At 40.9% G+C, this 27902-nt stretch overlaps 1 protein-coding gene across 3 annotated transcripts in view; it reads left to right on the top strand.

Moving 5' to 3' along the window:
- The first annotated feature begins 1098 nt into the window (after positions 1 to 1098).
- scube3 (signal peptide, CUB domain, EGF-like 3) overlaps positions 1099 to 27902 on the top strand; it is a 110139-nt gene continuing 83335 nt past the window's right edge. Inside the window, exon 1 of one of the 3 annotated variants that reach the window (XM_049580576.1) lies at positions 1099 to 1480. In XM_049580576.1, the coding sequence (XP_049436533.1) occupies positions 1381 to 1480 (100 nt within the window). In that variant the 5' untranslated portion in view covers positions 1099 to 1380. The remainder of the gene's footprint in view (positions 1481 to 27902) is intronic. The other 2 variants (XM_049580577.1, XM_049580578.1) reach the window with 2 other exon arrangements.

Genomic DNA, 27902 nt, shown 5'->3' with positions numbered 1-27902 from the left:
ACATTTCCTGTGAAAACAGAAGTGTATTTTGAAAGAAGACAATGCGTGTAACAGGCAGAACTTGATGCGGTGTCCCAGAACTTCAACAACTAACGCACCTAGGGTTCCTTGCACGTCTTATCTGGACATGGATGGTCCATGACCAAACATCGAAATCTACACCTATGGTAATACCTGTAATTATAGATGAATTACTGAATGGGCCCAGGGTCCAAAAGAAAGTCAGTGCCCCACCACCGTGAACGTCATCTACAAATTGTCACTCAAATTAACACGTACCAACCAGGGAAAGACTCAAAACTACACCACAAAGAGCAACAAAAAGATGCAAAGGAACTGCAAAGAGACACAAAATAACTAAAAACAGATGCAAAACAACAAAAGAGTGTGCAAAACCACCACAGTGTCCCTGTGTCTTGCCCTTATGTAGGAGAGGTGGTGGGGCCTTTTGCCTATCTGTGCCCAGGGGCCCATTCTCTCATAATCCGCCCATGTGCAGTAATATTTTGGGTCTGGATTTGACTTTTTCTAAATGCCAACATTTGCTGTTGATAAACAGTTTTAATGAACACATTAATCTTCCATCAGCGAGATTGCAGACGTCATCACATCAATGCTGCACTCGCGACCCGATGAAAATGGGCGCTTATTGGTTTGATAGTGGGACTGGATGAGCCGTAGCCTCACACAGCCTAAGAACAAAATGCAATCTCCAGGCTATTACTTTTTCCATCTGAGTCATTTATAAATCCATCCGCCCTCTTGCCCCCCTTTCAGCCATTGCTTTTACCACGCCGACGTGACGGGGCCACTTTTATTTTTCCTTTTTGCGCAGGTGGCACCGGCCAGGTGACTGCACGCGCCCGCGCACGTGGTGGTCACCCGGGTCCGCGTTCAGCAGCCCGACCAGCACCTGTGTGTGTAAATTCCTGCAGAACAAAAAAAAAGGAAAGGAAAGAGTGGGGGTCCAGTGAGAGAGGAGAAGGAGCAGCAGAGGAGTCCGGAGCGCAGCGCGGACGCTTCTTCTTCTCTCCTCCCCCTTCAGATTCAGACCCCGCCGCTCCGCTCCATCTCTCCCTCCCTCTCTCCCTCTCCCCTTTCTTAAATTGACATTGGTCTGGCTCGAAACATGATAACAGAAAAGCCTTCCTCCGCTCCGCGTTGTCGGGCTGTCCTCAACCCCGATCACTTGAAACTCAAATAAGCAGGCGTAAAGAGAGGAGAGGAGAGAAAAGGTTGGATCGCACAGTATCCTATCAGCGGCTGCTCAGCGGGAATAACAAGAGACCTTTATAGCACACGCGCACCCTTGTAGCCTATGTGCTCTTGCGCATCGCAGATCTTAAAAAGTGCTCGTGTTGAACTACAGTGAAAGTTAACATGTATATGCACGCTTTGATACGCGCGAGCCTGGGATTTGTAGGTTTCTGCTTGGTCGCCTTTGTCCAACAGTCAGCTTCAGGAAGTAAAACCACTCAAGGTAAGTTTTCACGTCAAAAATAGCTGCTTTTTTATTTACCCCTGATGGCTGGGAATGTGCTGCTTACTCCACACTGCTTGATAGATCTGTTAGATGACACTTGACCAGTTGTCTTAATGAATGTAACTTGAATTTAGGCGCATTAAAACAAGTTAAAAGCAGATTGACAATTAAAGTGAAGTTTTTGGAGACTTTAATCAACCTGTGACTCTCACTTTGACTCAGGCAGGAGCTTCTGCTTCATTTGATTATTTTGCAATAATTTAATTGCTTTCATGTGGTGTCAGTGTGCTCAGTTGCTTGTGCAAGGAAACATCATAAGGCTTAAATTAAGTTTCACTGACAGTTTTCTGTTGTCAGGAAAAAACCCCCCAATTGCCTTTGATCTTCAAACAGCACCAGCAGTGTGAACAGTTATGTTTCATAGCTAATCCTGCAGGTAATTGTAGTGAGACTACCAGGAGGTATTTGTCACAGTCCAGACAAGTATTTGACACCAGCCTGTAACGCACACATGGAGGGAGCCTCCGTCTGTCAGACACTGCAGCTACAGTGCCGAGCTGCCCAGCTGGCTGCCCTCTTGCTCTCTTGTCTTGTGAGAAATTATTCAGACCAGACAAGGGCAGCCTGAATTAAAAAAAAAAAAAAAAAGAAAAGAAAAGAAAAAACTCTGGCACCTTACAGGAACAAGACAGACATGGTGTTTCACACTCAATTTCTGATCCTCTCAGCCTTTTCCCCCCGCAGGTTTTCATCACTTAATTTTCCCACAATGCAAAAAGGCGAGCCGGAGCTGCCAGAAGTATTTGCATGCAAAGACACATCATGGTTTCTGTGTGAGTGTTGATTGTGGTCGGTGATGTTTCGCACACACAAAAAGACATCTCTCGGGCGGTCGACAAGGCAAAAAGAGAAAGGGGGTGGGTGACTATTTTGCATCCTGGGTGGTCTGCCCCCACTTGTGGGAAAACTCAATATTTACATTTTGCAATTAGAACTACTTTTTTCTCACTTTATTTTCCACAACATCGATTACACACTTCCTTGTAGCGTGGAATGCTGCTGTGTGAGTGTCGGTCTGTAATGGCATGCACCTGTTTGTTGGTCACCGAGTGAAACGCCGTGGACGACCACTTGGTAGGCTTCTCTTCCAGGTTCCCGTTACTCAGTGCGAGGCGAGCAGCTCTGCAGTGACATATTATCTGTGTTTGGCTCCGGAGTTATTTGTGAGCATATTTTGTGCCTAACTGAAAATAAATATTGTGTTTGATGTCGGTGGCAACTCTGTGGCACTGACAAGTCTGCAAGCTGGGAACAATTTTGAAAACTGGAGAAACGGAGAGATGAACAATGAGTAACAAAAAAAAAAACAATTTGTCATCTCAATATTTATTCAACACAGATGTTGCCGACAAGAGTCTTTGTCTTTCATCAATGTCAGTCTAATCATGGCACTGTGTCTCAGGCATCAGTCATTACTCGGGGAAGAAAAAGGGGAGCGAAAGAGCAGTGGAATGAGGGAGGGAAGATTCGAGGATGTGGTGGAGAGAATGACAAAGAAGGGAAAAATGAGACCGTGGAAACAGGAGAGATTAAGGGTGCAGAGACAGACAGCGAGAGAGGAGGTTTCTTAGTGAGTGAGCAGCAACAAGCGAGGAAAAGAGAAGGAGAGGAAAGACGGGAGCCATAGACGTCATGGCAAATCACTTTCCCTCGAACAGAGTCAGGAGCTCTTCGTTAATGCGGCGGCACCAAGGCAACGGTTGGTGTGGGGCTGACATGCTGCCGTGGCTGGCTATGTTGGTGTAACCTCTGCTCCGGGGCCTGGGGGTCTAAAGACGCAGGGCTGCCTGAGTGGGGAGGAAGGCCAGATCCAGGCCCGGACACACTGTGGGAACCGAGCAGCCTTGGCAATATGAGGCCCCAAGTGACAGGAAGCTTACCTAGAGATGCTGCCTGAGTCTCCACTGTGAGCGAGATGGAAAGGAAGAAGAAATCCCACCGCCGCCACCCCCAACACTCACTCACCCCTTTCCTTTTACACCCAACTCTTGCTTTGTTTGCTTTGTCCTCGCTTCCTTTCCTTTGCACTTAATGAAGTAGCTGTGCTTTTTCTCTGTCAGCCATAAGCAACGACTGCATCACACCCACTGTGTCAGAAAGCTCGCTGTCAGCCCGTGTGCTATTTATATTGTTGCAACAAAAGAAAAAGACATGCACAGCTCCCCTCTGTCCCCTCCATTGCTTTCTCCGCTCCTGTCCGGCCCACTTTTATTACTCGATAGAAGGCTGGATATGTTGCAGGTCTGTGTAAGCATGGAAGTGTCAGTATGTGTGTGTGGATACATGTAATTGGGACAGAGAGAGAGAGAGTGTATGGGCTGTGTCTGTGGTCATTTGGACAGCTCTTTGAAACTGTATGTGAAGCCACATAAAAGAGCCATTTAAATGGGGCTTTTTATTTCTGCCCACAGCCTTGAACTTCTGTGAGTGTTCGCTGTTTAGCGGAAAGATGGAGGAAAAAAAAAGACAAACAGAGACAGCAGCACTGCTTTTTATGAACATGGGCCAGTCATCTTTAACATTTTGACACCACTTTGGCGCTCCTCTTTCATCACCTTCACTCTTCGTTTCTCAGTCTATGTGGTTTCTACGATGCCCCTGAGTCCTGACAAGCTCCTGCAGTGGTATTTGTCGAGCTATTACACTTATCCCCTCAGAGACTGGATGTGCCTTTAAAACAAGCAGACGCAAAAGTCCCTGTTTGCTTGCCAAGGTACAGAAGCATCATTTTTGGCAAAGTAATTTTTAAGAGCTGGCAAATGGAAGATATATTCAGGTCAGCCAGGAAAAAAGACCTCTTCTGTCCTCATCGGGATGCTCTGTGACTTTGAGAGGTGAAGGACATTGCGGTTTGGATCACTTAAAAGGTCCAGTGTGTAGGATTTAGAGGGATATATTGGCAGAAATGAAATATATTATGTGAGTTTTCTTTAGTCTGTGCTCACTTGAAAATTAAAATTGTTGTGTTTCGTAACCTTGAATGAGCCATTTATATCGACATAGGGAGCGGGTCTTCATCTGTGAAGTCTGCCATATTGCACCGATATGTTTCTACAGTAGCCCAGAATGGACAAACCAAACTCCAGCTCCGGATAGAGCCAATTGCATTTTCCTGTTTTTGATTTTATGCGTTGTCCACCTTAGTTAGAAGCCCCTCTGTGATGAGCAGTGTTGAAAATACTTGTTGTTTTGTTCTACTTTATTGAGTATTTTAACTGGTTTTAATCACCAGTTGTGTTTGTTTTGGCGAGAAAGAGACGTCGGCAGGCAATTCGGCTCCTGGTAAAAACCTCCTGAACTCATAGTTCCATTTGTTTTGTCAAGAAAGAGACCTGTCTCCAACTTGCCGAAAAGCTTAGAGAAAACACTAATCTGTAACATGAAGGTGCTTTTATAAGTGTTTTTACCGGTTTTAATCACCACTTCTGTTTGTTTTGGTGAGAAAAATACCTCTGCGGGCAATTTGGCTCCCGGTAAAAACCTCCTGAGCATCTAGATCAGAAATTATATGAGCACACAAAGCAGGCGCTGGTCGAGCATCCCGTCTCCAACATGCCAAAAAGCATAGAAGAAACACTTATTTGTAACATGAAAGTGCTTTTTTATGTGTTTTTACTGGTTTTAATCACCTGGTCCGTTTGTTTTTTTTAGAGTACGAGATCTCTGCTGATTATTCAGCTTCCAGTAAAAACCTGTAGTACAATGAACACTGAAGGAAAACTAATAGGGAGAAGTTTCAGCTGGTTGCAATCTGCAGTCATCACTGCCAGACACCACTAAATCTCCCTAAATCTTACACCTTGCTCCTTTAACTGAAGTGACATGTCACCCTTTAATTTCTTCTGTTACTTCTATGCAAACCCAATTAAAACAGATGAGCTCCTAACCTATAAATGCCCTTTACCCTGTACAGTTGTCTCCGTCTGTCTCCTCTCTTTCTGCAGCAGGCATGCAGTGTCAGATAGTTGTGTTCTCGTTATGATCAGAGCGTCTGAGGCAGGTTGAGCCTCGGGGTAGCCCTCGGTCACTTGCTGATGAGTGGGTGGAGGGGATCAATCCAGCTTCACTTTACCACTCAGCAGACACACTCAGAAAGCATCTGCCTGACAAGTGGTGCTCCAGTACCACTGTACATGTTGTTACAGAGCAGCCGTGAGAGCAGAGAGATTATTATCTTGGCATTACTTGAGTGGTGAAAACACTTGATAACAATTCTGTCCAAGAGCAATGCTGTATGAATCATGAAAACGACTTTGATCTGTGGGTGTGTTGTGAGGACAAATGAATGAGCATGACTGCGATGAGTGATTTTAGACTGGATATTAATGATTGCACTTAGCAGGCAGAAGTGCTTTCACTTCCCAAAATGAGGCTCCATTATAGTCGGAGAATCCTTTAAAGACAGGGAACGGTCGGGGTTTATTGTGCATATTTTTTTTTTTTTTTTTAAATTTCATATCCCCTGGCTTCAGCGTGGCCAAGCTGCAGCTTGATACAAACATTATAGGTTAAGGGCAGGCAGGCTGCAGATACATACAGAGTGAGGTCCATGTTTACAGGCACATGTAAAGTCGGAGCTGTCTGGTTCAAGCTGTGACCCAAGGCAATTCAGTGGGCCTTCGTTCTGGACAGTTTCTCACTTTCATCCTGGCTGCTGGAATGTAAAACCAAGACATTTTCCTCTCTGCAGTGTCAAAGATTCTGGCCCTCAGAAATTTGACTTCCCCACTCCAAGTCTGCAAACGAGAATCTCAATAAGTGCGCTTTTCGGATGATTAGCATTTAATCAATCTTATTTCCCCTGATAATTTTTTTTTAAATGAGCTGCATATTTGCTAGAATGTCTTTCTTTGTTAAGAAAATGAGAAATAGGTTATTATTCCAGTCTGATACAGGGATACAGTTTTACTTCTGCGTTTTTATTTAAGAAATTAAGAATTTAACAGCCTCACAAAGAGTTTCCAACATTAATTTGAAGGAATAGTGCAACATTTTAGGAAATGCACTTATCGGATATAGACGAGGAGACTGTTAAAGTTCTTATGCCTATATGTTAAAGGGACAGTTCAGCTCATAGTAAAATTACATATTTTCCTCTTACCTGTAGTGCTATTTATCCATCTGGATTGTTTTGGTGTGTGTTGCCGAGTGTTGGAGATATCGGCCGTAAAGTTGTCTGCCTTCTCTCTAATATAATGGAACTAGAGGGCACTTGACTTTTTCATTTCATTTGAAAAACTCAACAGCATGTCTCTTTCCAGAAATCATGACCCAGTTACTCAAGATAATCCACAGACCTTGTTGTGTGAAGTTTCATGTAGGAACTATTTTTTTCTTCTTAACTACACCCACCAACCGTATCACTGCTTAGAAGGAAGTGTGCATCTACTGCTAGCTCATCTAGCACCACTGAGCTAGCTAACGTTACAGCTCAGCCGAGGAGGAAGCCATTAATCTTTATTTCTGTTGGTACTCATACTTACGAAAAGTAAGGCACTACAGTTCGTATATTACCTACGTCATCATGAGTCAGTAATTTGTGTATAACATACATTTTCGAGAAGGGTGCGACCACATGACCAATGTGCTGTCAGGAGTAAAGAAAGACCTAAAGTCTGCGTAGGGAGGCAGGTTGGGGTAATGGTTAGGTCACAAAACATAGGACTTTCCCCCAGGAGGCAAATGTTTGAAATCATATGAAACCAAGTAAAAGTATTAACGTACATAGTTAACATGTTTCCTGCCTAAACCTAACCTACCATGAGTAGATGCACGCTTCCTTCTGCACAGTGATACAGTTGGCGGGTGCAGTTCGGTAGAAGGAAAATAGTTCCTGAATGAAACTGCTCACAACAAGGTCTGTGGAGTAACCCGGTCATGATTTCTGGAAAGAGACATTGCTGTTGAGTTTTTCAGAGGTATATCTTTGGCACTTTGTGCACCAAGCTCCAACACTCAGCAACTCACACCAAAACAATCTACATTGATAATTAGCACTACAGGTAAGAGGAAAAACATTTATTTTTGAGGTTTGGGGTGTCCTGTGAAATTTAAGGCTACTGCCGTAGGTGGTTTGATTAGCTTAGCACAAAGACTGGAAGCGGGGAATCAGCTAGCCTGCCTCTGTCAAAGGGTTACATAATGTATCCACCAGCTCCTTTTAAAGCTCACTAATTAACACATTACATCTCGTTTGTTTGTAATCAGTCTGGTGACTTCCTGGAGTCTCTGCTGGTTGCCTGGCAACAGCTTAGAGTCGAGGAATAGTCCAGCACATATCCCCATTTGTAAAACAGTGAATTGTCATTTTCGCAATTATGTTTTTGTGCAAATTAAACAAATAACTTTTTAATGACTTATTAGTGAGCTTTAGATGTGCTGTTGGATGTTTGGTTGCCATTTGAAAGAGCCAGGCGAGTTGTCTCATGCTGTTTCCAGCCTTGATGCTAAGCTAAGCTAACTGGCTGTAGCTTTATATTTAATGGACAGATATGAGAGTGGTGTTGATTTTCTCATCTAACTCTCTGACAGAAAGCAAGTAAGTGTATTTTCCAAAATGTTTGTTGTGAAGCCTCCTGTGAATGGTTCGTGTTTCACTGTCTGGTGTGTGTGTGTGTGTGTGTGTGTGTGTGTGTGTGTGTGTGTGTGTGTGTGTGTGTGGTCAGAGTGTGATTATTTCTGTTTTTCCTTCAGTTTGCATCAAGTCATATTTGTATAACAACTGCCTCCTCTCATCATCTGCATGCATATACTGAATGTGAACCACTACTGTGTTTCACTCATTCTGTATGCAGCGCAGATGTTAGGTCACAGCCAAACAAAACCTTAACCTGTGGACACTGCAGATTCCCTGTTGCTCCCCAGGGGAACCCATCAGCTGTTGAGATTCCTCTGTCATGGTACCTTTTCTCCCTTCCTCAAGCAGAAAATCACCTTATCAGCAGCTAGCGAGGCCCCTGTGACCACTATTTGTCACCTCATTTAGAATGGTTGCAGGGCTGACAAAGCTGTAGATTTCTTGTGCAACAGAAGAAAAGTAGTTTAGATCCCCGAAACTTTTCTGAAAACAACTGCTTTCTATGCAACACCAGTGTTCACTGACGGAAACCATTCGAACCCTCACAATCAGGAGTAAGGAGTGCAGAGCTTGTTTATTTATCAGGGGTTTAATCTGAACAATATGTTCCAAATGAGTCCTGTGATGCTTTCCTCAACTGTAGCATTGTGGTTAAAATTAGAAAACTCTCTCCTGCTCCCATCTCTGCCTCTCTTTCCCTCTCACCCTGTCAGTGGCCTTTGTTCTCTGTGCAGATGCGGCACTGTGCTGACAACATCCCTGTTGGTTTCGGGGGAGGATGGAGTCAGTGTTGACGGCACTTTGACCCCCCAGTCTTAAACTCACCTCCAGAGCCCTGTTCACAAGCTCTGATGGCTCACTGAGGAGCCTCAGTGCCGTCCCTCAGCCAGCTGCAGCGGCTCTCAGATCATTAATCCTCTCACCCCCCACCACAGAGCCCACATTTGTTTTTCTGTTCCATTACTCACTGATTGGGGATACTGTGACTCAGGAGAAGATATCAGTGGGACTGTCATCTCAGTCTCTGTACTTTTTGAGGCCCACGGCTCACGCTCCGCCATCCTTCCTCTACTTTCGCCCTCTTCCCCACTCCCCCCGTGACCTCTCGGCTGAATAATGGGGCTGCGTCTCTCTTTGAGAGTTTGGGGGGGGTCAGAGAGGGACGTCATTAGGCTGGTCTGCGGTGGTCAGCGTTGTCGGAGGGGGGTTGGGGGTCAGAGAGAGCCTTGTTTACAGACTGTGTGTGTTTACATTCCTGATGGTGAGCGCCAGCTTTAGAGACTGCTGGAAGTGAAAGGAAATGCTCTTATTCTGCTTAGTAATGGAAAAATCCAACCCAATACATCAAGGAATCCAGATGAAAAAAAAAAAGCCCAGTTATTTATTTGGTGGGTTCTGGCCAATGCATTCTGGGTAGAAAGAGGGATGACTTCACTGATGAATTTGAGACTTCCTCAATGGACAGAGGCATGGGAAAAAACATATGACCCTCTGCAGTATTTAATCACCCCCGCTGAACTCCACATATATATTTATTGCAGACTGTAATAGCTTATACTGTTGATTAATGGCAAGCGCTGGTTTTTCATGGCTCTTTTGTTTTAAATCATTACATCATCCATCATACAGGCATTTGGGCTGCAGCTGGATTATATTTTTTATCGATTAATCTACTGATTATTCTTTTGATTAATCAATAAATCATTGGTCTATAAAATGTCAGCAAATAGCAAGAAATGCCGTCACATGTTCCTAAAGTACACTGTAATGTCCTGGAATGTTTTTTTTGTCCGACCAACAGTTCAGATCCCCCCAAAATTCAGTTTACCATCATAAAAGACAAGAAAATGTTCATATTTGAGCAGCTGGAATCAGAGTTTTTTTTGTTAATCTATCAACAAAATAGTTGCAATTATTATTATTATTAATGATTAATCAATTATTCATTGTAGCTCTACAAAAATCGACATGTCATTTACAAGTTTTCAGTAGGTACTTTCATTGGTCAGATGTCCTATGTATATGAAAAAATCTAAATTTATGGCCAAGAAAAGCAGAACAAAGAGCTATTTGTTTGTATAGTGTTGTTTCATATTGCTTTATATTGACAAGGACAGATTTTGAATTTAATAGGGTTCACAGAATTGCATTTACATCCTTGCAATGAACAGACAGATATATAATAAAATGACAAACTTTATTGAGGTAGCTCTTTTTTAAAAACGAGGTTACAAAGTGCTTTACAGAAAAACAGATAAAAAGCAAAAACTACATTAAAACAATAACAAAGTATAAACAACTGAGGGATCGTAAAAACATTAAAATGCTTAGCGATAAAATAGAGTTTTAAAAAAATAAAATAAAATGGCCAAGGAGGGATGATAAAACTCAGTAACAAATTAAGTATTCATAAACACTTTACTATAAAAGAAAGCTTTAAGAGGGGATTTAAGATATGCTAAAGATGGAGTCTGCTTGATTTGAGAGTTTCACAGTCTGGAGCTCTAAAAGCAAAGACCCTGTCAAATGTAGTCATAAAACGAGCTCGAGGAACAATCCGCAGAGCTGCATCCACCGATCTAAGGGGACATCAAGGCACATTAGAGCCCTAAAATTCTAAAATCTGTACGGAATATAATGATCAGACAGTGTAAGCTGGCTAGCAGAGGTGTAATGTGTTTGTGCACCACATTCTCACTCCGACCTCGTCACGTATCGATGTTTGGTCGTGGACTTTCCACGTCCTGATATGACGTGCAAAGTACCCCGGGTGTGTTGGTTGTTGACGTTCTGGGACACCGTGTCAAGTTCAGCCTGTTACATGCATTGTCTTCTTTCAGAATACACTTCCATTTTCACAGGAAATTTGACGTTTAAATACTGTCTCTTTCAAAATAAATGTACTATGTCAGTACAACAACGCAAATTGACATTCTTTTTCCTCCAATAACTAACTCGTGGTTAGGTTTAGGCTACAAAAGGGTTTGGCTTTGTAATCTTATGGGGTGCAAGGACTGCTCTCCAGGGTGCAAGCCGATGTTTGTCGGAGACATCCACCGATCCTCCCACCGCCTTACTCAGACTTAACATTTTTTCTTGTTTCGCCGTGTTTCCCGGGTTGGTTTGTATTCCTTAGCGCCTGTTAAAACTCAGGTGGCAGATCTCTGCACCAGTTGGAAATGGTGAATTGAGCTCTGGCTGACACCAGCATAAAGTGCATTACCAAAGTACCACGCAAAAGAAAAAATGCATGTCCAACTAGGGCTGGGCGATAAGACATCAAATATCAAAATATTTTTACCAAATATGTCAATATCAATATTGCAGTGATATTGTTGGCCTGACTATTGGTGCTTTCACATAATATTTACACTGAGATTTTTGAGAAATTATCATCAGTAATGTGGATATAATGACTAAGTGGGTAAAGGCCAATAATGGAACAGCTAGACCGGTCTGGTAAATTACTTCACTTTACTGTAATCCAGCCAATCCAGTCATCTAGAAAAAGACAACACTTATGATATTACGTAAAAACTAAGAAGATACATAGTCTCATATGTCATAAGTCTCATACATTGCCCAGCCCTATGTATAACCAAGGAGACAGAATATGACAGACTTTGCATTAACCAGTAGTCTAGATAAGTGGGTGTCCATTGGTGTAAATGTGAATGCAATGTGAGTACTTCTTACTTCTTTTTTTTTTTTTGATAATAAAAGATGTCAACACAGTTATATCTTCAAATTATATAAACCTTTTTAGGATTGCCAGGCGTGACGCTGTGCTGCACTGATTCATTACTGGGTGCACTTTGAATTTAGCCAGTAATAATAATGTGATGATAGACAACCATGTTTCTAGGGAAAATTTGCAGCAGGAAGACAATTGAAGACATGCATATGGAAAAATCTCATCGTTTACCAAGGGTGAAGTTTTCTCACAACATTTATTACAATTGGCAAATATATAATCGTCATTCACTTACAAGTAGAAAAACACTTTGCTGCTCCCAGCTTGTCGATTGTGAGAGCTTGGCTTTGTTATACATGTTCGTACAAGGGCGTAGATGTTGTTTCAACATTGTTGGTGGTCCTCTGCCAGAAAGTTTTTAGAGTGAAATATTTAATTATCTGCATTGTAGTGATTTTTGGAAATTATTTTTCAGGCTCTCTACCTTTATTGGATAGTCTAAGCATGAAAGGGTGAGAGAAAGGGGATGACATGCAGTAAAATGCCGCAGGCTGGTATCAAACCTGCGGCAAGGACATTGCCTTCGTATATGGGATGCATACTCTACCAATTAAATCACCGAGCATTGTGGTGAATTTTTATACACTAATTTGTGCCTTCTCTTCATCAGTTTGTGTTGTAAATGTCTTAAATTTTGTCAAAAGCAAATCCTACAGCTACTTTCAGGGTTTTATTGGCCGTGGGCCTTTATTGGGTGGGGGGACAATGTACATGTTCTAAATTGTGTCTCCTGCGTCTCAACCTATGTGTTTGGAAACTTGAATATCTGTGGGTTTGGAACCGTTGACTGGACAAAGCAAGTTAATCAGTAAATCGATTAAGAATACCCTGCAGATGTTATAATAAAATTTGTGGTTGGTTGCAGCCCTTCACCCAACAGTTGAACAGATTAGAACTGATTCACTCTTTACAGACAACTCAAATTGTTTGCTATGAAAATATTTGGGGTTGAATGCAGGTCAACTGACCCATTGTCTCATTTGTGATTTTATTTTTTTAGTGGCAAATTTTTTTGCCACTAAAAACAGTGGTGCCCCAAGAACTTTTTATAGGGGTGGCCAGATGCTGGCCACTATGAATCTTTGGGCGGCACACCAAAACTAAAAGCCATAACTTTATTTTAGGAATTCTAATATGTTGTTGTAGCATGTAGGCTAGTTAGAAACGATGTCCATATGACAATTAAGGAATTGCATGCTGATATACTTTGGTTTCTTATTTTACATTTAATACTATTTAGTATCTCGTGCACAGGCTAACACAGTACAGTTAACATTTTGAGCTCCACTACTATCCTGTTTTATGTGTCTGCACGTTAAGCAATTAATTGTTTGTCAAATAGGCTGGTTGTCCTTTTCCTTAAAAAGGCAAATATACAGCTTTAATTTGATTTGTACATTGATTGTAAGGTAAGGTAAACTTTATTGTTCCTGAGGGGCAATTTGAGATACAGACAGTATGAGTACAACAAAACAGACAGTACAATACATAACACACAGTATCCAGAATTACACATCATCAGGGGTAAATCATGGACATTAATGGTCACTGCTGGTTAAGATAAGTGATAGCAGATGGGACAAAGAATGATTTGTAACGCTTAGTGCTGCACTTAGGGAGGCAAAACCTCCACCCTGATCTTAAACTCAACATTGACGGGATGTTGAGGAACAAAATATTTACTGGGAAAAAGTCCTCTCAGGTTTAGGGGAGACTCGGGTGTCCATAGAACCCTTTTTAATTCAGATATCTTGAGGTGAGAGTGGACTCCTTTGAAAATGGCCATGACCGTTGTTACCTTCCCAAAATTTTGGCCTAACTTGAGACCGTTATTTAGCCCCCTTCCTGACAGGCTATGCCGACATGGTTGGTACCAATGGATGCCTTAGATTGTCTAGTTTCACAAGTTATAAGAGGAGAAAATGACTGCACTACAACCTCTTTAAGACAGTATCAGGTTGGATATGCCCCCCTCTTTTGGGGGCATCACTGCATGAAAAAGTTTTGCCCCAGTTATGCCCTCATATTTTTGCCTCGGGTGAAAAACCTTTGAGGATTTATATTTTCTGCTCTGGCGTCCCCTTACGCAGTCTGAATGAAATACAGTGGGAGCAGTGATGGAGAGGTCACTAAACACTTGATACGTCTGTATGAGTGAAATGTTTGCATTAAGTGATTATGCTGTCTCGCAGCATTTAAATGAAGTTTATATATCCAGTCAGTTCCAGCCCACTGAACTTCACATTTCTGAGCTTTAGTCGTTAATGCCTGCTTCACAGCTTACACAGAGAACCATTCACTTTATACCTCAGTTTGACAGGAAACAACTAAAAATATCACACTTGTGCTGTAATTGCTACGTTGCCATCTTTATAGTCGGTACTGTATCTGGTTAAAGCAACCACCAATGAATGTAATTGCTGTGTGCAGAGGGGAGAGTGTCATGTCAGTTAGCTCTGGTTGTATAAATATAAGGTATACAGCTGGACTAAGTGCCACCCTTTCCGTATATAAAATATGCTGCATGAGGCCAAGAAGTCATTAACAGTGGAGCACACATGCCAAGAAGGGTGAAAAATCCCTTGAAAGGTACAAATGAATTTCTTGTCACTTTGGCTCCTTATTGGAAACGGTTACAAGTTATGCTCAATTATTCAGTGTGGTATGTATTAGACCTCCAACATTTAGAGCGTGTCATGTCAGCCTCTCTCTGCACCCTCTTAGTATTACTCTATGATTCACTTAATTACTGTAATAAGTGTTTTTCTTCTGGAGGTGGTCCGGAGGTCTGTGAGTCATAGTCTGTTAAGGCCACACATGCTAAAGGAACGGCACAGCACCAGATGCTTGGTCTATGATCAAAATCACAGAGAATCAGACATTATTTATTCAGAGAGTCTGAGCCTGAGACATGTTTTATAAATGGAGCAAGGTGAGTCCACTTGCTCTTTACTCTGCAGTCTCCAGGCTCGTCGTTGTCGCTGTCAGTTTTGTTGGAAAGCACATGCTCTGAAAGGTGCAAAAAGGCATCAACAGATTGGAGAAGCAGATACAAAGACCTTGTATGTGCTGGCTTGAGTTAGTCGAACACCCCAAATACACATTCATTATGCATCAGGGGTTTTGTAATACAGAAGCCTGAAGAAGACTTGTAAAATAGGAAACTGAAGCAGTATATTATTATTTTGGGCTGCAAGGCAGACCACGTTTTTGGACAACTTGCTAAACATCAAAGAATATTACAGGGTCACTACTTCCCAGTGTTTGCTTATGTTATTTCCACTGGAAATTAAAAAAGAGTACATAATATGGTACTAAACCTCTGATAAAGAAAAGCTGTGATTGTGCATCAGAATATGACACTTGATTGAATAGAGGGGGGCATGGCACTGGCTTTGATTAAAAAGTGCAAAATGAAGTGATTGATTAATGAACATAGTGAGTCTTAGGGAATTTATTTTGCACAGAATGAGAACGCAGAAATATAAATTACAGCTGCAGTGATTTATTCGCTTTTGGGCTGAAAAGAAACCTGAGGATCTGCAACCTCTGTGATGATCATCGTGTGTGAGATGAGTATCATATTTTGTTTGAATGTCAGAATGTTAGCTTAATGACTTACAGAGGAAGGTATTTGCCAAAGGTTATTACAATTGGATAAACCAAAAGTTATTTGTGAACTAGGTTTCTTTTCTGAGAGTATCTTTCCTTTGTTAAAGTAACATTTGTTGTACTTCATTTGTCCTTTTTCGGTTTGATAGTTTTATGTTTTCAAATGTGACAATTTGCTGATTTTATTTTCTTGGTCTTACATTTTATAATATATTAAATAACATTGTTATCTAATGCTCTGTAGATAGTCAAGATGAAATGAAAAATGCCCTTTTAACCTTTTTAGATCATCTACATATTCTTAAGTCAAAATCTAGTTATGTTTTCTTTCTGTGAAACAAAAGGTGAGGTTAGAGGAATTACTAACTTTGAGACAATATCTTGAAAAATATTGATATTTTATATAGTTTTTGATACCACAGAAAAAACAGACATTGAAAGCAGACAAGTTACAACTTTTATTTAAAGATGAATCTAACAAGGCTATAGAGGTGGGAATAATCAGAGGCCCCACGATAAGATATTTTCATGATACGTAAGTCTCAATGCAGTCTTTAAACATGTTACGATATGCATGTTATGAGTGTTGTGATCAAATATACACATGCATATAATTGCGATTTATTACCTTTAAGCCTTTTTTTTGACTGCAAATTATGTCTCCAAAAGAAAGTTTTGTCAATGTTTGTATTATCTAATAAGATTAAGTGCTTAATTTGTTCATCTCACAGTTATTTTTATTCCAGCAGAATGTATGTAGTGGACTGAAAAGGCAATTAATTACATTTTTCTAATCGGCAACCAAAGGTTTTATTTGTATTTGGAATATTAACAATTTGCATAATAAAAAAATAGATACTTGGCATCCATGTAACAATACAATATTGTAATACAGAATTATCACAATGCTATGCCCAATCGTTTTCTCCCCACCTACAAGGCTATGCATGACAACAATGACTTTGCTTTTCTTGGTTAGTAGCAGAGAACAGCAGAATGACTGCAGTAAACAGGAACAGTAAGAGACAGGTAGCTGGTAATGGTGTATTGATACTGTAGAAAATGAGTTTGAATTATTCAGAATCAATATATATCGATAAATATAAATAAATTGATATTTTTGACAACACTGGTGCCAACCAATTTTAACCAGATCCACCCGTCGTTCAATCTGCAACTTTTAGCTTCTTCCACAAGATTCTTTGGTTAGCTAGCTAGCAAAAGCATGCTACATTGTTGTGTCTTTCGGTGTGTCTCAAATCACATACTTCCCTTAGTACACCTCTATGTATTATACTATTTGCACTATGTACTCATTGTTTCAACAGGGAAGTGTTGTCTCAAACCAAACACAGCCATTGTGCACTCACCAGAAATGACGCAAATTAGCTAGTTAGCAAATTAGCATTAGCATTCGCGTTATTGTTCGTGGCACTGGTACCAAATTATTACAGACTGCTAAATTAACCCAATAAACATACTGCTGGCTTACACCTGACAACAGTATAGTGGTGCTTAGTGCAAAAACACATGTATTTGTACAGTGCAGCGACGTTCACGGTTGCACAGTCCTCTGTCGCTATTTCCAGTTTGAAAAGTGGTCCCTCCCCTTCCGCTACTTAGCCAAGATGGCGACCATTGAGGGCGAGAAGTGTCCATAGTGCCACACTCAACTTCTTGACCGTTTTGAGTGCACCATGCGGGTACTCATAGTGCACTGCATTTTTCCATATTTCTCAGTGTGAACACACTTATGCACTCAAAATAGTAAGTGTAAGTACAGAAGTACGCGATTTGAGACACAGCATTTGTTTCCGCAAAACCCTGTTGTTACCCTCTAGGCTAGAATTAATTCACTTTGAGGAAAATGGTATCTTTAGCAGCTTCAGATCATCCATAACGCATTTCACAATGGACTGTAACTAAGGTTTCATGGAGCATACGATTGACTTCGTCCGTCTCTCCCTGACAGCTACTGCTAGCTCATCAGTGTACATCTTTGGGGCCTCAGTGTTATGACGCCCATATTTTCAACAATCAAATCAAATTCCTCCCAATCCCGCCTGACTGTCCAAAATACATCATGATACTGAAGCTAGATATTTTCAAAATCTGAATGTGGATCTTGGGTGGGTCAAATTTTTAAAACACTAAAATAAAATTCCCATAACGCAACTCAGCAGTATCTTTCGTTCAGTTACATCATGTGTGTTAATTTTCAAACTTTGGAAATCTGCCTACAGGACATTATACAACACAGGCTGAGGAGTGCTCCCTCATCAGTAAACTGAACTTAGTGTGTAAAATTGGTGAAGGAACATACAAACACATCAAGGTTCGGTCATTACTGTCATTGTCTCACACAGCTAACAGACATACAGTAAATAGTACACAAACATGAGTAATAAAAAGGAAGTCCTGTGCAGTCCTGGATATAAACATATTAAAAGGCATAGGCAGTCTTTCAGCATGTTAACATGATACAGCTCTCCTTAAACGCAGCCTGCATGTTCTTGTTCATTTTCCCTCTAGCCTCAGATTAATCTGAGGCTTCATGGTTGGTGGACCCAAGCAGGGAGGGGCCCGGGGTTTTGAAGTTGTGATCACAGTTTCTGAAAGCACAGGATCAGTCAGTGGTCATGATTCCTAAACATTTAGAGTGTGTGAAGGATGAGTGTAAATATCCCGAATGGAAGCAGTTGATATTTTTATTCACAACTTTTTAGAGGCTTGCTGGACAGCCAACAGTGTGTCCCTTCATTAGCTGAAGGGGATCTGGGCAAGAGGGGGGAGAGATGCTAAATTTTGTGTTAATGTTGACGTCTGCATTTCATCAAAACCTTTTTTTTTTTTTGGGACGCTGGCCAGTCTGCTGCTCTGCTGCACATTTTAGAAAATCTACGACATTTTCACAGTGTGCCGTGATAATGTTGCAACAACCAGCCATAGTTCCTGTCCTTTCCACAACCTCGTCCTCACTTCCTCTCATTAGTGCATACCATATATAGCACCAGATGTAGATGCACTCAGTATGCCAATATTAATGTGATGTGTGGTGCATAAACTACATTTAAAAAAAGAATCTAGCAGTTTTTATTTTGGTTCCAGCACATGTAGCAGCATTATGGCTGCATATGGGTATGATATTAGTATAGATCTAAAGTCCCCCTCCAATTAAAAATGTATTTTGCTTATCGTTACTTTGGTGTTTGAGCTTCACTCTGCAGAATGATGTATGTGCTGGTTTGACACTAGAAGGCTTTTTTCACGTTCAGCTGCTGTGGGTGGAAGTTTCTCTGTGCGCATCCTAAATCTCAGTTTAAGACATAAACCTTTGAGGGTGTTTGGTGACATCTCAATTACTTTGCAAGCCAGTTGTGTTCCAATATGCAGCTTACACTTGTGTGATTACATGCACTGAGTTTTCAGTGAAGCAGGAGACATCTTGTCTCCAGTAGTTACAGCCCTACTCCAGCGTATTCTGGCATTTTTATGATGTTTAATGTATTTTCTGAGTCATTTCCTGACAGTGCTAATTAGCCACACATATTTTTTTGACAAATATAACTTGAAATTAAAAAAAAAGGAATGCTGCTAAAATTGTACAATGACGTGTGACTATAGTAGAAGCTGCAGGTCATACTTCATCCTCCAAGCTTGAGCAGGTGTGCTGTGCCTCTTTGTGTCTTCAGCCTCCTACAGACTGTGAGATTTTGGCAATCTTATACATTTAGTGTAGCTACACTGTGCAACATGGATCTAATAAACTTAGGTATGACATCAAGTTTGATGTATGCAGACTGCATGATGACAGCGCAGGCTACCACGTATATCCATCGACATCAATACGCAAGAACAAAATGTCAGTGTGCATCACCCATCTACACTGCTGTACATGGATGATTCAGATGAACAGCCAGTTCAAACTACAGTAGCACAAAGTACTTTTGTGGCGGATATTTTGCTTGTGTTTATATGACTGTGGCGTGCACCAAAGTTGTTGTATTTTTTTGTATCAGATTGAGAAGCTCTCAACACACCAGCAGTGTCTCCTAAAATGCGAGCCATTGGTATATGGTCTGATGACCCACGTCTTATCGGGCTCCTCGTTTTCAGGTGAAGGAGGTGGATGTGTATTCACTGTTCTTGCTAATGTTGGCGATCTTGACATGTATATTATAAAAGCAATTTGGTTGCCATGGTGATGTTGATGGGTTACGACAGACTATTAAACTCAGTCCCGTTCCTTGTTTGAGAAATAACATTTTCCAAAAAACAGGAAGTAAGACTGGCTGGAGGGGCCTTAAACTTGAAGAATGAATAATATTTGTATATTCATAGTTTCGGGGTTTTTCTATGTGGGACAAGGTTTCCTTGGGTTCCTTGAAATCCTTGGAAGTTTGTGAACTTGAAACTGTGAGCCTCTTTTACAGCCTGCTAGTTCGAGGGAGGGAGTTGATGTAATATTAATAACTTTTTTGTGGAAAAACCAGATCAAACACAAATTATTTTTCAAAGCAGAGTATTTTTATTTGTCTTTAAACAGGTCTGGAGGGGATCTTAAAGTGTTCCGATAATAATGTAGTTTACAGGAACATTGGACATAACATTTTCCCTTTTCTCTGGTGTTGGAAAGAATTTTATTGCTGTAGCTTTACCGATCCCAAATCAAGACAGAGGAAATGAGCCAATTTTCCAGACCCATTTCTTTGCTTTACACCCAATGTTTGTGAGTTGAACATCATCATATGGGTCATTTACAGTAGGTAGATAAAGAGGTGTTACTGTCAGCCTCTCATACAGTACAGCCATTCAGCCTCTCTCCTGCTCTGTGCCTAAAGTAATTATCCTGACCTTAACCCCATCCTGCACAACCACAACCCTAAGTATAGTGTAAGTGTGGTTCTAAGATGGATAATTACAATACTTGTTCCTTTGTAATTATACGCAGTACAACAAACGCTGTGATCCCAAGAACACCTTTTTATGGACTTGAACCCAGCACCCTTCCTCCTCTGCCGCAAGCAGCTCATGAAAATGATTTCATCTGAAAATGCTTTTGTCAAGACTGAATGTTTTGTCTCTAATGTGAAACCGCAACTGTTAAAAATGCTCTGAATCACGCTGTCAGGAAAGCACATACTTTGCTTCTCTCACTGACTGAATGCATCCCTTAGTCCATATTTTTCTGACTATTATTTTGAAGTTGGCTGCAGGCAGCACGAAAGCTAGCTCCCAGTTCCACTCAGTCTATTTCTGTATCTAAAGGAAAGGTGATGGGTTGGAGGGGGGGGGGGCAGGTTTGGGGCAAAGCAAACAGCGAAGGTCTCAACACTCAAAGTAAACATTACTCTATGTTTGAACTACACACCTTCGGCCCTACAGTTCTCCCACACACTCGCACTCAACCCTCTGAGTTTTATTCCTGCTAACACCCCCTCAAGCCGGCCCAGCTAAATACACTGCTTATCCCATGGCCTTCTCATAAATCAGGGAGGAAAAGCACCTCTGACAGGGTCTCACCTCGACGGCCAGCAGCCCTTAGCCGGCAGCTCTGACTTACATGTACTTTGGAATAAATGGACTAATGGCTCTTCATAGTAACTTTCCTAATAACCATCTCTGAGGACATTTGGATGTTTTATCCAGCAACTTTAATGCAATTATAATAAATCCCTTTTATATGCCCACCTAGCCCCGCAACCCTCCTAACGCCGCCTTCCAAATATGAAAAGTCTGCTTTGCTGAGTCAAGAGTATGGGATTATGCATTTAGGGATTTAGGAGTTTGACACACGGCAAAGTTTAAAGTTTTATTGAGCATACAATAGAGCATGAAGTGAATCGGTTTCAGGGGAGAGAAAACATGCTTTATTATTGCACGACTTGTTTTCATCCAACGAAAATCATTGAATTCGGAGCTCTGAGAATGTCAGTGAGTTTAAACACGGACTCAAAGCTATTTGTGGCTTTAATGTGCTCAAGTGCATGAACCAGAGGAAAGCTGCAACAGCAGCAATATTCGAAATGACACATTCCCCGGAGGAAACTGTTTAAACATCTGAGCATTGCCCAACATCTCTTTCTTCTCTGGTTTTGTTGTTTTGACTTTGTTTATTCATCCTTGTCTCGAAGCGCCGGCTTCATCCTCTGCTGCCTTAACTTGTTCCCAACAACTGTGATTCCTCAACACAAAAGAATGAAAGAAACTCTCAATGAAAAACACAATCTTTTCATCTTGGGCATGAGTCAATTACCAGGGCAGCATTACTGAGCACGCTGCATGTGTTTTTTTCCTCAAGCGCTCAGAGGATCGTCCTCTGGACTGAACCAGAGGATGTATTGACTCTGACATGTTTATTTCCACGGCAAAGACATGTTGGGTTTCCAACAGGACCAGCACATTTAGCTTTTGTCGTCCATGTGTCTGTTGGAACGCTCCCAGTAACTTTTATGGGTGGATTTTTTAAACAATGCTTTGACGGACATGGACTATTGTAGTTTGTGGGCCGGGGTTTCTTAATTTGTTTTTATTCCATCTTGTGCAGCTCACACCAAAGGCAATGGGATTGTGGGAGTCACAAATTGCTTGTCTTATTGCGTCCTGTTTGATTTCCAGATCTTGGTCAATGGGTTTCTCGTTGTAGGCAAACTGTTTGCACACACTGCTAAGTTATTTTTCACATGTTCAGTTACAGTTACAGTTAGTGACATGTCAGCTGGTGCTGTGCTACAGAAGTTAAGATAATATTCTCACAAAGATGTAGTTGTAGGGCAGATTTGCGAACCTCTTATAGATGGGGGAGATTTTTGAGGAGTGAGCAGCTTTTGCACAGTTCGTTACATAATTTAGGTGGTTTTACCAAACATAGAGGCTGTTTTGTTTGTTTGAAACCCAAAATGCAAGGCAAGCTGCTCTGTCATCATTTAAGATCTCACTGAAGTTATTCTATATCATAAGATGGCAGTTGCATAACATTAGAGGTACCTGCAGCCCAATATCTAGTGCTGCTCTTTTGCACTCAGCAATTGCCTGAAGCAATAATAGCATCAAACTGTTCTTGATGCAAATTTAACTTGAGAAAAAACAGAGTTTTGGCAAAAACAGACATATAACTGGCTGTTTTTCTGCACTATTTGTATATTTGTGTTTTAATTTCATCATTAACCTTTCAGCTGATGTGTTACGCTGTCAATCTCTGAATCGTACTTGCAGCTTCCGACTTGAGGCGTGTTTTGAAAAGTGTGTGAGTCTGTGTGTGTGTGTGTGTGTGTGTGTGTGTATGTGAGCCTGTCTGAAAGTAAGTGAGAGGCGGCAGCCTTGCAGACTGGAAAGATAAAGTGAACTGATGCTCCAGATGGGAACATTAATAACAAGATGAAAAGAGGGATTCTTTGAGTTTCTGTCATAATGAATATTAATTACAACAGAGACTTGGCACCAAGAAACCTGACAATAAGACAGATATTTTGTTGTGATTAATGCCTCCTCTATTGAAAAACACTTCCTCACACGGCCTCTCCGACTCTAATCCTGGAAGACAGTCTGTGAGGAGAAAGGACTGAGGCCGCTCCTCAAGAGAATCCATATTGTTCTCGCATAATATAAATCAATGCAGAGCTCGGGGAGCTGTTGCATCACTAAATGGCTCTGTGGAAACTTGGCAAGAGACGAGCCACAACTGTCCAAGGTGTTAAATTCCTCACCGAGTGTTGCACAGAAACTAAAACACTATACAGACACATAAAACGTGACAAATCATTACAAGAGTGACAGCACCGTTTGAAAACACCTCAGCTGGTATCATTTTATTTGGAAGGCCTAGTGTTGATGTTCAACTTTTGTATCAGGTGACAAAAAGCAGATGTTTAACATGTCATTTTGACAACTGATACATCTCTACTGACTGTACTGTACTGCGGCAGCAGGATGATATTTTGATATTTAGTGAAATGTTTCCACAGCTATTGGATGGATTGCTCTGAAATTTGGTGCAGACCTTCATGTCTAACTCAGGTTGAATTGAGATCACTTTGGTAATCCTTTAACCTTTCAACAAAAATATTAAATAAAAGTTACTTTTATTTTTTCATTTAGACTGTCCCTATCTAGACATATGGTGTGAACAACACTACATCCCGTTGAGCATTGTTCCTTGGCAGAATCTTTACAGGGTTTCATTGGATCCTTAAAGAGTCTTAAAAGGCATTGACCTTGGCATTAAATTTCTCAAATCAGTCTTTCAAAAGTCTTATTATACTAAGACAAGAGAACGTAGGATATGAATCTTTTTTTTTTTTTCTGGCGTTGCATTGTAAAATCTCAAAATATTTGGTAGTATCTAATCTTTCAAATGATTTACCGAATGCTTCTCGTATTAGTGTCACCCACATCAGAATAGAGGCACTAACAACACTTAAATACATTTACCACATCCAATCAAATAACAAATTACAAGCTTTTTTCGAGGCAAACCAAATAGATACAAATGAGTTCAAAACTAGCCGCTTGCAGACGCCATTATGAGAGTTATGATGAACTCACTGTCTTTGATTTAGTTTAACTCACTGTTTGATGATCCAGGTGCTTCGGTTGGTTTTAGAATTGACTGATTTGCAGGAGGTATGGAGAGTTGCAAGATGACATTATGAGCTGATTGTCTTGACTGTCGCATTAAAAAAAAAAAAAAGAAAACAAAAATCCCCAAACAAACATTCCCCAAATAAACAGGCCTTTACAAAAACAAAGTTCAAATCAATGGTGTATTAAATGACTTCATCAAACAATAAAAACTAAGATTAACCAAAAACACGGGGGTAACCCTGTGGCGTCTTCTATGTTCCACACTCACTTCAGCACACCTGCCTTTAATTAAACGTTCCCGAGATGCCAGGTCAGGTGGGGCATTAAAGTGACTCAAAAAATATTAGGAAAGTAGGACTTGCTAGAAAATGGCTCTAACAGATATTTTTATGTTCATTGTTTTCCATGTCACTACTCTAGAAAGTTTTATTTTTTTTCAGCATTTGAAGCAGATCATTTAACTTTTTAACTTGATTAAAAAAGGCATTTGGTTAAACTGTCCCTAGCCCTAAGTAATTTATGTTGGTTCATGATTTTTTTTTCAGTACTGGTTATTATAAAACTGCCATTAAATTTCATTGCTAGTAGCATTAAAAATGTCTCAAATCTAGGTCTCCCTGTAGGAACCTTGTTTTAGTTATTTGCCCTATTACAAATTTCTGTATGATTTTAAATTAGATTTTCTTACCTCTGGAACTAAACCTAGAAGTTATAGTTTCATTTTGCCTCTCAGTGGTTATTGTGAAGATGTTATGCTGTTTTTCTGACGGCTCATAATTCGGAAGCCCCAATAGTCTAGAGAATGTCCCATTGGAGCAAAAGCCCAGCTGGTATCTCGAAAACAAAGGCATTGCTCCAAGGACCATTCCTGTGACTATCCATCCTCCAAAACAGAATCACATGGCTCGTCCTTATGCAGAATGACAAAAGCATGACCTTCCCTATTCTTCCTCTAAATGGCTTATTCTGATAGTCTTACCCTAACCCTAACCATTCTCACTCATCATGCCTAAACCTTACAAACCCAACCATTGAGAGGAATGAGTACTAGCCAATCAGAGGCAGAGCTGGGCAGGTCATACCTTAGCCGTCAAGGTCCGATGACATCATTCTGCAAAATAATTAGCCATGTGCTTTTGTTTGGGGGAGTGTGTAAAATATTTTTGGATTTACAGCCCTTTGTACCAATGCACGTTTGTTTTCGGGATAGCCTATCTCGGTGTTGGACAACTTTTGGGCCAACTCTTCCTCTAATTAGGTTATATTTTTACTCTAATCAGTCTCACTTGTCATGCTCAGACCTAACCAGTCCAACCATTTAGAGGAACTGGTACTAGCCAGGCAGAGGCAGAGTAAGACAGGTCATGTCTTTCCATCAAGGTCCGATGACATCATTCTGCATGATAATTAGCCATGTGCTTTTGTTTGGGTGAGTGTGTAGAATATTTTTGGAGAAACAGCCCTTCGAATCCATTCAGACTTTTGAGCCAGCTGTTCCTCTGATTGGCTTATCCTGATATTCTTACCGTAACGCCTAACCGGTCTCACTCGTTCTGTCTAAACCTAACCAACCCAACCATCAAGAGGAACGACTACTAGCCAATCAGAGGCAGATTAGGGCAGGCCACGCTTTCATAAAGGTCCAATGACGTCATTCTGTATAATAATTAGCCATGTGCTTTTGTTTAGGGGAAAGTATGGAATATTTTCAGAGAAATGGACTTTCATATTGATTCATGTGTGTTTTCGGGATAGCCTACCTTGCTGACGGACAACTTTTGGTCCAATTATACATTTTTCAGACTATTAGCGCTTTGAAATTATGAGCCATCAGAACAATGGGCAGTCCCCATCACGAGAATGCTAGCATGCATTTAGCACAAAGCACCTCTGTGCTGAAGTACAGCCTCACAGAGCTGTCTAACCCTGATACCTAACCTTAATACTTTTCACACAATCACCAAGCATCACTGAAACCTCTGCCAACTTTTTAGTGAAATGTTAAACTCACGTCATAGCAGAATAAATATGAGCCTGACCTGGTAGCTTTGTGTTCCTCCTGTAGCAACAGCAGCATCAACAAACTGCTATTGTGATGTTTCCACTATGATTGCCTAAATGTGTTCAAACCTCTTGTAATGGGTATATTAAGTTCAATACTGTGACACAGATTTCCACAGAGTTTTGTGCATTCTGCGCCGTCACTGTCCTCCTTTCCACAGCAGACGCCATGTCCTCCAGGAATAGGCAGATATAGGCAATATCTGCCTTTTCCTGGAGGACATGGCGTCTGCTGTGGAAAAGGCAGATATAGGCAATATGCTTAGCTCAGGGGTTTAGGTTGCAGGTCATTTCCCAGTGGGATCAGCCCGCTCCTGCACAGGGCTTGTGATAAGAGTGGATATTGGAAGCTATGTAAACCTTGTTAAGCTGCCCTTCCCCTGTGTGCAAGGGGGGTAATCCTAAACACCTGGGCTAGTTAACTGGGATTTGGTGGGATTAGGGGCTCCATGAGGCAAACCTGATCATGCTTCTGGTTAAATCCATTTCCATTCGTATCTTTTCACATTCTCTTATAATTCAAACTCAATACAGCAGTTACACAACACTCACCTTTTATACTGAGCTGTTTTATATCTGCCCGTATCTGTTATTCAGAGCTTTGAGAGCAAGTCAAGCGTAACTGATGAATTAGTCTGGGCTTGAACATCCTGCTGTGATTGAATTCATAATGTACATTCTTTTGAAAGCTTGAACATGTTTTTTTAATCTTGATAAAGGCTGCTTGCCATGTTGTCATATTTCAAGATTGTATTGGTTTGGATTAGAGCCATGCTAGCAGCTCTAGAAATGGCAGTCTGTTGGACAGTCCAACAGCTATCAGATGGATTACCATGTATATAATAATTCTGCACAGACGTTCATGGTGCCCAGACAATGAATCCAAATTCCTTTAGCATTGTTAAAATAGGTCAGTATTTAAATTCCTCCAACAAGTTTTGACCAAATAACTTCAGAACTAATGACATTCCCATCCATCAGCCTAAACTGTACTTTGTGTTTAGGGCTAATTAGCAATGCTAACACCCTAAAGATTGTTAAATAGTGAACTTAAAAAACATTATGCCATTTGAAGTCCCTGTGAACTGGACTTCAGAGTGTCTAACTTCTGTACTGTGACATATTTCACAGTGAAACAGACCATTTGCGCGGTGAACACTTACAAAAAGGATTTAAATCAAATCTTTTGCAGCTGATTGGACTACTAACAAGTGGGCGGGGTTAAAGTTTAGCACTATATGGAGTGCTACCCGCTGTTGGGTGGACTGTTGGCTCCACATACAACTTCCTTGTTAGATCAGGAGGATGACACAGGAGAGATGGGTGAATTAGACCTTAGCCACATTGTTTTGGACACGAAAACAGTTTTTCCCCTCTGATATCCAAACACACATCTCTTCCTATCTCGCTCCATATTTCTCTGTTAGCTACTACAACCCACAAATGGTGAAGTGTGGTTTTATATGACCAGTATGGCTGGCTAGGTGCACAGAGTCTCATTTGATTGGATGATCTTTTGTAAACAGAGCAGGATGAGCCATCAAACTGCTTTGCAGCAAGAGAAAAGACAGGGATTTTGACGTAAAAATACCCTGATACTGTTTTTCTTTTACATATATTTGGCTCATAACAAGCTGATCAATTAACACAGGGACACAGGATTGAAACTGGGAAAATGTATTGTTAATATCATTGGGACTTGAAACATCTGCATTGTCTTAGCATGCTGACGTTAGCATTTAGCTCAGAGCTGTGCTGGGCTCTGTGATGCA

Source organism: Epinephelus fuscoguttatus, linkage group LG7 (genome assembly GCF_011397635.1).
Source record: "Epinephelus fuscoguttatus linkage group LG7, E.fuscoguttatus.final_Chr_v1".
NCBI lineage: Eukaryota > Metazoa > Chordata > Actinopteri > Perciformes > Serranidae > Epinephelus > Epinephelus fuscoguttatus.
Note: the sequence above shows the minus strand (reverse complement) of the source record. Positions and strands in the feature narration are given on the sequence as shown.